Below are 12,360 nucleotides of genomic sequence, written 5' to 3' on the forward strand. Positions count from 1 at the left end.
CCCTCCCTCCCTCTCTCTTTGACAGTCTTTGACTGTGTAGCCCTGGCTGGCCTGGAGTTCAATAAGTAGACCAAGGCTGTGATCCTACTCACAGAGATATGCTTGTCTCTGCCTCCCAGCTGCTGGAGCTGAAGGTGTGCACTGCCACCCCTGGCTCCTTGGGTGCCCCTGACAACCACTGTCTAGTGGGCGTGTCCACGGTGCCAGCAGCTGTCCTTGTAGAGGGGCTGGGCTAGGAAGGAGCTTCTGCTGGGATCACCAAAGTGAAGCATTGCTCCTGCTCCTTTCTGGATTTGGAGCATGGCGTTAACTGTCTAGCAAAGGTGACATAGGCGGCATGCCGGCAGGAGATGCCTGCCAGGAGCAGGTGTCAGCTCCTGTCATCCTTCTGTACCATAAGACAGTAGACCCCAGGCACGGGTCAGTGTAGAACAGGAAGAGCTGAGCACTCAGACAGCACAGCGTCCATTTGACTCTAGTTCCGCTGGGAGGCACTGCATGCGTCACCTCACTCTAAATCCTGCCCTTGTTTAAAAATGTAATAGTAATGATACTTCCCACAGTACAGATAAGAACAAAGGACTTTGTGTCCTTTGTATTATAGTCATCGACATTGAGGCAGTGTGAGGGACTGATACTTAACACTGTCTGAGTTCACTGAAGGCTGATTCTCAAACCACCTGTTGCAATACCCGGTGAGGATTGGGCTGCAGGGACTGGTAGACCACAGACCACTGTTGTTAGGAGAAGAGAGAATTCTATTTTTCCAACTCATTTTGTTTTTCAATAAATATCCTAAACAAAACAAAACAAAAATCAACCTTTAAGTTCTTACCAATAGGAAGAGATAGAAAAAAAGGGAAAGGCCAGAGCAACTGGGAGAGGAAGTAAACACAGGGAAGGAGTGGCGAAAAAGAGAAGGTGGATTTGCCAGGCCCAGTGCCGCCTGTGTCCTGCTGAATTCTCAGGGCCATGCTTCCTGCCTCCTCTAGAGAGGAAGCCGCTTGGTGCTCAGAGCATCCACAGCACTCTGCTGCTGATGTCTTCAACTTTGTAGATCCTGGCTAGCCTTCCTGTGCTCAGAGCGCCCTGGGAAGGTAGCTGGGCACGAGAGCCCATTCTGATTGCTTGACTTCACTCGTGGTTCAGGAAACTGGCAGAAGTCTGGAAGACATAAAAGCTATGCTCAAGACTTCAGAGAGCCGGGCTCTCATCAAAAGAATGATGATTAAGTGTGCCGATGTGTCCAATCCCTGCCGGCCCCTAGAGCACTGCATCGAGTGGGCTGCACGCATTTCAGAGGAGTATTTTTCTCAGGTAAGATGCTGCATCTTAAGTACATGCACATATGCTCATACACACACACACAGACTGGGGAGGGAACACCATGAGGCTACCAACTTAAAACTAGGAAAGAAAACTCTAAAAGAAATTGTCTTTGAAGGAGATTTATTATTTTGTACATTTATTGATAGCAATAAATTGTCATCAAATTGGTTTTTTTTTTGTTTTTTGTTTTGTTTTTGTTTTTTGTTTTTTTTTTTTAAGATTTATGTAGGGGCTGGTGAAATAGCTCAGTGGGTAAGAGCACTGACTGCTCTTCCGAAGGTCCTGAGGTCCTGAGTTCAAATCCCAGCAACCACATGGTGGCTTACAACCATCCATAATGAGATCTGACACCTTCTTCTGGTGTGTCTAAAGACAGCTACAATGTACTTACATATAGTAGTACATACATATTTTAAAAAAATTTATATATTTATTTTATTTATATGAGTTCTCTGTAACTGTCATCAGACACACTAGAAGAAGGCATCAGATCTCATTACAGATGGTTGTGAGCCACGATGTGGTTGTTGGGATTTGAACTCAGGACCTCTGGAGGAACAGTCAGTGCTCTTACCCACTGAGCCATCTCTCTGCCTCCCCCCCAAATTGTTTTTCATTATCTGTAAATGTGTTACTTTTTTTTTGTCCTCATTCTTCTGGGACAGCTTTGCTGGGTTTGGACCCTGGGTTGGCAGGTTTCTTCTAAAAGCACTGTCCCTCACATCTTCAGAAGTGTTTGCAAGTGTGGGAGAGGACATTCGCCCAGAGACTAAAGCACAGTGAGGGCAGCGAGGGCCAGGGCTGGAACAGTGGTGGCCTTTGCCTTTAATCTATATACTTGGGAGGCAGAGGCAGAGGCAGGAGAGTCTCTGTGAGTTCAGCCTGCCTGTCTACATTAGAGAGTTCTAGGCTAGCCAGGGCCACAAAGTGAGACCCTTCCTCAAAAAAAAAAAAAAAAAAAAAAAAAGCAGGGGACATTTATTACGTTTCCTAATTTCCTGTCAGAAAGTTTGAAGGTCAGAAGATCCTGAAACATCATGTCGAAGCTGCTGTTAGAATAAAATTGTCGCTGGGCGGTGGTGGTGCATGCCTTTAATCCCAGCACTTGGGAGGCAGAGGCAGGTGAATCTCTGAGTTCGAGGCCAGCCTGGTCTACAGAGTGAGTTCCAGGACAGTCAGGGCTACACAGAGAAACCCTGTCTTGAAAAACAAAACAAAACAAAACAAAAAACAAAAAGAATAAAACTGTCAACCTAGAACTCTGTTTGTAGTGAAATACCCTTCAAGGAGCAGAGCAAGATAAACTCATTCTCAGACAAGGGAAAGCACTGAGTTCATCCCCAGGAAGCCTACAGTGCAAGAGATGCTAGAAGGAGCTCTTAGGGTTGAAAGGAAGGGATCACAGATGCAAACTTGACTTTTCAAGATGCAAAAGAAGTACCCCTCAAGGTCAATACCTGGGTAGCTATACAAGACTCTTTAAATTCTCTAAATTTCTCTGTATTAAAATACAGAATTATCTTAAGCAAAGGCTCTCACGTTGCAGTATTGTGCCTATACTCGAAGTAATAAGATAGAAAAAGGCAGCCGGATGGTGGCACACACCTTTAGTCCCAGAACTCAGGAGGCAGAACATGCAGATCTCTGTGAATTTGAGGGCAGCCTGGTTTACAAAAGCAAGTTTCAGGACAGTCAAGGTTACGTAGAGAAACACTACTAGAAAAGATATTTTAAATATGAAGAACAGATGGATGTGGACCCATACAGGTGTAGCATTCAAATTATAAACAAGTAGAAGAGCCATACCAATCCAGGAAAAGCCATCAAGACACAAGGTACTGCCAGGAGCAGGAGGGTACTTCCTGATGAGAAAAGGGCCTAACCATAATGTGTGTGCATTTAATATTGGCAGTCAGCAGCTGATAGAACTTGTTGAAGACAGGCAATTTGAACGTTAATGGCAGAAATGCCAACCTTACAAATTATATGAAAAAGGAAGGAGGCAGCTCACTCCTTAGCCATTTCAGTGCCAGCAGGCAACACCACGGGCATCACAGTCTGCTTCTCAAGGACATAAATCAGGGAAACAGAATCAGACACTGGTCAGGGTATGTGTCACACCCAGCAGGCTTGTTCCCAGAAGGACTAGCAAAGCCACTTATTTTAATAATTTGCCATATTCCCTTGGATAATAGAGGAAATCTTATGATCATTGCTTCAGTTACAGAAGAGGCATGACAACTCATCAGCCATCTCTTAGCAGACTAGGAATAGAAATTACTAAGAAATTACTTTGTTGGAGACACCGCCTCTGTAGCTCTGGGTGTCTGGAGCTTGCTGTGGAGATCAGGCTGGCCTTTGGCTCCTGATGCAGGGATTAAAATCATGACTTAAGGTGCTATTGCCTAAATAATGGAAACAAAACTGGAGGGCTGTTATCACTCTGTTCAACACTATGTAGACCTTTGTAGTTACTATACTACACAAGGGACAGATGACATATACATATAATAAAAAAAAAGAACAGAAAATAGCACATCTTAAAATTTGCAGATAAGTTGGTGGCTTTTGTTTGGGGGTTTTGCTTTTGTATTTTGGGGTGTGTGTAAAAATTCACAAGGTACATAACATTCCACTAATTAGATTTTATTCATAAGAGCATATAGGACAATAAGTTCAACATATAAAAGTCAAGTTGGGTTTTATATACTAACAGCCAGAAAATAAAACATGAACAGTGCTATTATTTTAAAACTTAAGTAGCAATAAAAAGCAAAAATTGCTTAGAATAAATTTACTAATAGATGGCCAGACCTCATAAAACATTGCTAGAAACTTAAAGAATGCATGAATAAATAGATATCTCTTGGTCATATATTAGAAGGAGCTCGCCCAAGATTTCCTGCCTTGTGCATACACCTGTCAGTTCACAATAGGATCCTTAGCCTGACTAGAAAAGCTAAACAATGACACTTCTAGAGAAACTACAGCAGAATTTCCCCAGTGTTTCTGAAATGGACAGACTTTTAGGTTCAGAAAGCAACAGCTATGGAAAAAAGAAAATAGACATTATTGTGATAGTTTGAATAGGCTTGGCCCAGGGAGTGGCACTATTAGGAGGTGTGGTCCTGCTGGAGTGGGTGTGGCCTTGTTGGAGGAAGTGTGTCCCTGTGGGGGTGGGCTTTGAGACCCTCCTCCTAGCTGTTTGGAAGCCTTTGGATCAAGATGTAGAACTCTTAGCTCTTTCTCCAGCAGCATGCCCATCTTCATGCTGCCATGCTTCCTGCGTGATAATGGACTGTTAAACCTCTGACACTGTGAGCCAGCCCTAGTGAAATGACCCTTATAACAGTTGTCTTTTCACAGCAATGGAAACCCTAACTAAGACAATTAGATGTCATCAAAGCTTAAAAAATTACACTAAAAAATGAGTAAGCAGGACAGGTTGTGAGAAAATACAAGTCATTTCTGACAAAGGACTCAGTTAGAAATAAGTAAATATTTCCTAAAACATAGTATAATATGCAAATTATACTATGCATATATATACATATATATACATATATACATTGCAAATATTTACTTAAAAAACTACCTTACATCATCAGGGAAATTAAAAATGGAATTGTAGCGCAGACTAGAAGAAAGGTTCAAATTGCACCTTCTGAGACCAGCTATGACCCTGTCCACGCGGAATCCCAGCACATGGGAGCTGGAGGCAAGAGGGTTAAGTTCAAAGTCATGTCAGCTGCAAACTGAGTCCCATTATAATCTGATCTAGAAATGAGATTCTGTGTTAAATCAACACACACACACACCCGAACACCCCAAAACATGAACTGTTGGTGACAGGCGTGGAACAGATATCAAAAGCTGCAGAAAGCGCAGCTGCCACTTTGGTGAGCAGATGAACAAACTCTTGTGTCATGACATTTATAACACATGATTTACCCTTTCAGATCATACAGAACTTTTTTTTTCTTCTTTTTTTGAGATAGAGTGTCACTATTTTTTTTTTTTTGATTGTTTGTTTTTTGAGACAGGGTTTCTCTGTATAGCCCTGGCTGTCCTGGAACTCACTCTGTAGACCAGGCTGGCCTCGAACTCAGAAATCCACCTGCCTCTGCCTCCCAAGTGCTGGGATTAAAGGCGTGCGCCACCGCCGCCTGGCCGAGTGTCACTATTAACATTGTAGGCTGGCATTAAACTCACCATCTTCCTGCTTTCTTTTCTTTTCTTTTTTTTTTTTCCTTTTTGAATTTTTTTTATTAGATATTTTCTTTATTTACATTTCAAATGATATCCCCTTTCCTGGTTTCCCCTATGAAAAAAAACTCTGTTCCTTCCCCCCACCCCCTGCTCACCAACCCCACCCTCTCCTGCTACCTGGCCCTGGCATTCCCCAACACTGGGGCACAGAACCTTCACAGGACCAAGGGCCTCTTCTATGACCGACTAGGCCATCCTCTGCTACGTATGCAGCTGGAGATCTTCCCGCTTTCTATGTAACTAAGTTATACATGTGCCACCACCCCAGCCTGGTATTGACTCCATTACCTGAGGTTGACCCTCCTGTCCTCTGCTTTCTTAGTAGTGGGCTTAAAGGTACCACCATGTTCCATTTATTGGGTTCTGGGGATTGAATCCAGGGCCTTGTGTGCTAAGCAATTGTTCAGCCATCAGAGCTGTGAATCCTAAGACCTGCCTTACTTGGTAGCTCAGGCTGTTCTGGAACTCACTAAATAGCCAACTTGGTGTCCTCCTGCCTCAGCCTCCTGAGTACTAAGGCATTAACCCCACCACCCCCAGCCTCTTCATTCCATACCACAGTGTATTTCTTGTATTGAAGCCTGCTTGTACCCAGGAAACCCACAGTCATGCTGAACTCATTTGTACCAGCATCTTGTCTGGATTTTTTTTTAATCAATCTCCACATGCATATCGGTCTGTAGAGTTTGTTTTCAGGATCTTTCTGTTACTAGGGCACATTGGCTTTCTAAGATGAATGAGAAATGTTCTCTCTGGGATTTTTTTTTTTAATTTTGAAGAGTTTGAGAACGATTTTAAAAACTTTTGTTAGACTTTACAGGTGAGGCATTTCCACTGCCTTTTCTCCACTGGGAGATTTTAGGACCAGTGCAGTCTCCTTACTAGTTAATAGGTCTGTTTATAGTATTTCCATCAAGACGGCACAGTCATAGCTGAGAAATGGCCACTAGGCCCGTCCAGGGACAGGGCCGCGTTTCTGCTCATGTGTAGCACCAGTGTGGGCACATTGGGCATTTGTGGCTAGGAGGATGGTGGGTAGTGAGTGACAGATCTGAGGTAGGTGACCAGAGACTGCTCTGACCTGAGGGACATTAGCAAGGAAGCTTCCAGCTATTGAAAATGTTTGGGATGTCTGCGAGGGTTCTCACTCTGGGAACAGTGCTGTCTGGCACATCTGGTTTGCTTCCCTGGTGCTACATTGGGCTCTCAAGCCAGCCTTCGGGGTTGTCTCAGGTACTCAGGGTGGGGCTGCTCCATGGCAGGCCAGGACTCAGGTCTGAGATCATGGGTGTTCTGTTTCACAGACTGATGAAGAGAAACAGCTGGACTTGCCTGTGGTGATGCCAGTGTTTGACAGAAACACCTGCAGCATTCCCAAGTCTCAGATCTCCTTTATTGACTACTTCATTACAGACATGTTTGATGCCTGGGATGGTAAGGAACCTAGCACATCTTAAGAGTGACCACTAGTTAGGAAGGAGCATGTGGGGCGTAGACTTTCAAGATAGAATGGAGAGAAAGTAGCTATTCCAGAGGGTTAGTACTCAGAAGAGGACCCTAAGGATGTCCCCAGCTCCTGTGCCCTAAGGGCTCTGAGGTGGTGCAGAGCGATGCCCGCAGATGGGAGTGGGGGGTGTAGCTGAGGATAGGTTTCCCCGCACTCCAGTCTTCCCAGACTTGTAGAGGCCCAAGTTCCATTCCCAGAAAGAAAATGAGAAGCCTGAACCTTTCCTAAAGAAAAGCCCTGAAGATACTACAGCGCTGTTTCTCTCGCCAGCCTTTGTTGACCTGCCTAACCTTATGCAGCACCTAGATGACAACTTCAAGTATTGGAAGGGACTGGATGAGAAGAAGCTGCGCTGCCTCCGGCCCCCTCCAGAATAGTGTGAGGTACACACCTGGCCTTCCTGGTCTCCGCAGTTTCTTAGCCCTATCAATGTTAGCCAGAGCTATCCCCTCATCTGCAGAGCCTGTGAAAGCCCATGGGGATGCCCACCTTCTGACGCCATAGCTTCCTGCAAGGCTCCTTAGTGAGGCACCCAAGAGCTGTGGTTTATATCGACTGTGTGTTACCACAGGCCTGGGAGCCCTGCAGAGGTGACCCATGGCTCTCCTAGCAGTGACAGTGACCATGTGTCCTAGTTCCTCACGCCTGCAGAGCAGCATCTGGGAAGGCACGGCTGCTGGTTGTGGAACACTGCTACAGGGGACTTCTCTCTTAAGTTCACTTGCAAATGAGACAGACATTTAGGGTTGATTATCCCGATTATTACATGTTTTATTTATTTTATTAGACTTTTGATGTTTTCTATGAATTTAAAAATACTTCCAAGCCAATTTCAGATGCCTTGACCAAATTCATGACGTCTGTGTGCATGATTTGGTTACAGACTTATTTTCATAATGCAGATTTTGAATTTTAAAATGATGCATTTTTCCATACTATGGAATATGTTAAACTCTTCTCTTTGCTGTTATGGGAAAGGCTTTATGCAGCGGGTCTCACTCTAGTGTGTAACAGAGAAGCCACGTCTGGGCAGACCGGGCTCTGAGCAGTAGCTGTCATGAGTTTTGCAGGTACCTTCTCAGAGAAAAAATTGGATTTGACCATTTTTTTTCCTAAAATTTTATAATTGAATTTCTAAAAGCCTGCCTCATTTTATACCATTTCTATAAAATGTGCCCTATAAAAGCAAAGCAAACCTGGGTATCTAGAAGCTGATATTTTACAACTAACATGGGATATTTGAGTCTAGAAATATAAAAGTTCTATCTCCTCACATTTTGAATAAGCATAATACTATAAAGATGATATTCAATGACATGTCAAAATGTTAGTTTCATTTTAAACTTGTATTTTTTTCTGGATGAAATTAAACTATTTGTTTTTAAGAAGTCATTTGTTGCCATTTCTTGGTATAAGTAATCTTTCTAAATTAGGGATAGACATCTCTTTTGTAGAACAAACTGGCAACTAAACAACTTTGTAAGGTCCTGTGGAGCCAGGATAGTATGATGGCTCTTCAGTTTGACCACAGACTCCACCATGGAGGAGAACACAGGCTCTTTTGTCCTGCATGAAGATGCCTGACCTAAGATAACTGCGGGGGAAGAGACATCTTCTCCCCTCAGTGCCCTGACGAGGAGGAGGCTGCTTTACCACAAGAGCACCAGCTAGGTGGCACGAGCGAGGCTTCATCATGAGTATGCCTAGCATTTGTGAGAGCTAAAAGAAGCTATAAGAATTATAAGGTAGAAGAAGATGGTTTTTAAAGGAAAAGAACCACTCCAGACATTCTAGAGCCGTGGTCCTCAATCTTCCTAACGCTGCGATCCTTTAATACTCTTCCTCATGCTGTGGTAACCCCCAACCACAAAACTACCTTTGTTGCTACTTTATAACTGTGAATTCTGCTAATGTTATGAATCATAATGTAAATATCTGTTATGCAGGATATGTGAAATTTCCTGTGAAATTCCTTGGGACCTGTGAAAGGGTCCCAAGGGCTAGCAACCCACAGGCTGAGAACTGCTGCTCTAGAGTCTAGGAAACAAAAGCCTGTGTGTGGCTGGGTCTCCTAGAAGCCTGGCCATAACTAAAGAATGAGAGAAAGCTAAGGCATTGCTGAGTGACACACAGGGGTGCACAGCTCCCCACCTTCTAAAACCCAGAGATAGAGGTGATGTTCCCAACTGTCACTAGGAGATGCAGGACAAAGAGCCAAGGGAAGAGGCACTAGACAAGGCAAGGTGTGAGCCTGGTCCAGTTTGACAGACCCAGCCCTTGGATTTAAAGAGCACTCTGAATGCCAAGTGGCATGTGTGTGTGGTCAGCTTTCCATAACAGTGACAAATGGAGAGGCTTCAGTCCATGCCATCTGGGCCTGTGGTAGGGCACTAGGTGCGAAACTGACTGAGAAAGGAGGATGGTTCTACCATGCTCTTTGGACATGCCCCTCCAAGCCAGACCACCCCCACTCTACCACCTCCTATGGCTCCACACTGGAAACTAAGCCGTTAAGCCTTGTCAAAGGAACCTCCCCACCCAGACCCACTTAGCTACACTGGCATTCAGAGGGGAACGGCAGGTAACTCAGACAAGCAGACACAGTTCATTACAGATGCCCTTTAGAGGCCAGATCCAGATAGAGGGGTAAACTTCTGGACAAAAGTAGCCGTGGGGGCGGGTAGGGGGGGCGGCCAGCGGAGAGGTAGAGAGGAGAAAAGGAGCAAGAAGCTGGCTTCCCACTTTCTTCAAAGAGGCAGTTGCTGCTGGAAGAAGCGCGGTTGAGTCACAGGGAAGCCTTTTCCCTGGAGGCAGCAGAAACAATGGGCCGGGAGCTGAGCGCCATCAGCTCACACAAGCCAGGAAGAGTCTGAATCCATGTAACAATTGTCTCATCCTGCTGCGCCCAGAGGAAACCTGAGGCCACTCATAACTGTCACACCGGAGGCTGTGCAGTCTGTTAGATGGTTTCGAGTCAGAAAGGAAAGACTCCAAGGAAACAAAGCTCCCGGGGCATCACTGTCCATAAAGGTCTGCACCCCGCAGCCTTGGTGTCCCAGGGAAGGCACGCACATCCCTGCCTCTCGGTTCTTCCCGCTTGTCTTCTCTGCGCCACCCTTCCGGTTTCCTCTAGCTCTGCTGCTCCACAGCCTCCAACCACACCTGCAAGGCCGGGTTCCTGGCCGGTGGAGCCAGCCCTGTTTAATCTAGAAGGGAGGAAGTAAACTCAGCCGCCAGGAAGCAATTGCATTCAGTCAGGGGCCAAGAACAGCACTGTGGGTGGAACAATGTGGGAGGGTTGGGGCAGATCAAGGCTCTGTGCTATTGTCTGGAACGAGTGGAAATTATACAGCTAGAGGGTAAACTGAACAGGCGTTCTAAAAATAGGATTAGGGGTTGGAAAATGGTTTGATGGTCAAGGGCACACTGCTCTTCCAGGGACCAGAATTTAGTTCGCAGCACCGACAACCACCTGTAATTTCAGGGGCTCTGGCGCCCTCTTCCGGACTCCAGGAACACTTACACGCGTGTGTACCCATAGATAAAATAGGGGTAACTGTTTAGTATATCTGAAGATGGGAAGACAAAAATAATTTGTGGCAGGGGGAGTAGGGAGATCTTGTGAATGGACACTCCTGAAAAGAAGCTGTGTCTGCAGAACTGACTGGTAGAACTTCAGTCCTGTGGGAGCCTGGAATGCTGCAGGTCCAGAGGCTAGCTGCCTTATCCCAGGTACTTCCAGCCTCAGAACAGCCATTCCTGTTCACCTGCGTCAGAACTAAACTAACATCCTGTGACTAAGAGAAAAACCTTCTAGGATCCATTGACTTAGTGGGCCACTGGCTTCCAGCAACCCAAAGGCTAAGATGTCATGGGACAGCATCCTGGGCCTGGAAGGAAACTCCCCATCTCACTGTGCCTGTTCTCAGATGTATTTGCATTTATTTCTGATTTTATTCTGTAAAACCATAAAAATCTCATTAAACTGTTTCCACAATAAAACATGGAATTTGGGATAACCTGCAATTGTGTTCCCAGGCCATGGTCACTCAAAAGGGCTCTAGAATAAACTAACTCTTGTTCTCTTAAGATGATGATGATGTGTGTGTGTACATGCACATGCATGCACACAGGGAAAAGCACTTGCAAAAGAGCTGGGATTCCCTTGACCCCACGGGTCTAGGGGCCTCCTTGTAATCCCAGCATGCAAGAGCAGGGCAAGCTGCTGGGGTCCCAGGCTTGTCTCAGTAGACAGTGTTGAGAGCAATGGAGAAAGGCACCTAACTTCAGCTTCAGGCATCTGCACTCACTCATGCACCAGTGCACCCCACACACATGTATCCACACACCGGTGCACCCCACACATGTGTATCCACACACCGGTGCACCCCACACACATGTATCCACACACCAGTGCACCCCACACACGTGTATCCACACACCAGTGCACCCCACACACGTGTATCCACACACCAGTGCACCCCACACATGTGTATCCACACACCAGTACACCCCACACGTGTATCCACACACCAGTGCACCCCACACGTGTATCCACACACCAGTGCATCCCACACACATGTATTCACACACCAGCGCACCCCACACACGTGTATCCACACACCAGTGCACCCCACACATGGATATCCACACACCAGTGCACCCCACACATGGATATCCACACACCAGTGCACCACACACATGTGTATCCACACACCAGTGCACCCCACACATATGTATCCACACACCAGTGCACCACACACATATGTATCCACATGCCAGTGCACCCTTGCACACACATGTATCCACACAGATGTGAACATGCATTCTTTTCCATCGTGACAGAAAGTTACCTTACATAAAGCCTCAGTTTCTGACCTCATTGTTTACCTCAGGTCAGTCCCCACATACTCAGGGCTTTTTGTTGTTGTTGAGTGTGTTTGTTTTTCTTTGGAGACGGGGTTTCTAGCCCAGGCTGGCCCCTAACTTTCTATGTAGTCTTGAACCTTCTCTCTGTAGCCCTGGCTGTCCTGGAACTAACTCTGTAGATCAGGCTGGCCTTGAACTCAGAAATCCTCTGCCTCCCAAGTATTAGTATTAAAGGCGTGTACCACCACTGTCTGACTAGCCTTAAATTTCTTACCCTCCTTCCTCTATCTCCTTAGTGCTGAGAATTGTTTTGATTTGTTTTTCTAGAGATGGGGGTCTTGATATATAGCCCCAGCTGGCCTTGAGGCATCTAGGGTTAAATATGT

At 45.6% G+C, this 12,360-nt stretch overlaps 1 protein-coding gene across 3 annotated transcripts in view; it reads left to right on the forward strand.

Annotated features, from left to right (window-relative positions):
* Pde8a (phosphodiesterase 8A) overlaps nt 1-8,495 on the forward strand; it is a 129,275-nt gene extending 120,780 nt beyond the window's left edge. For 2 of the 3 annotated variants that reach the window (XM_031387171.1, XM_031387173.1), the window contains exons 20-22: nt 1,150-1,317; nt 6,903-7,032; nt 7,358-8,495. In XM_031387171.1, the coding sequence (XP_031243031.1) occupies nt 1,150-1,317; nt 6,903-7,032; nt 7,358-7,482 (423 nt within the window). In that variant the 3' untranslated portion in view covers nt 7,483-8,495. The remainder of the gene's footprint in view (nt 1-1,149; nt 1,318-6,902; nt 7,033-7,357) is intronic. The other variant, XM_031387172.1, reaches the window with a different exon arrangement.
* The last annotated feature ends 3,865 nt before the right edge of the window (nt 8,496-12,360 follow it).

Source organism: Mastomys coucha, unplaced genomic scaffold, assembly GCF_008632895.1.
Source record: "Mastomys coucha isolate ucsf_1 unplaced genomic scaffold, UCSF_Mcou_1 pScaffold21, whole genome shotgun sequence".
Lineage (NCBI taxonomy): Eukaryota > Metazoa > Chordata > Mammalia > Rodentia > Muridae > Mastomys > Mastomys coucha.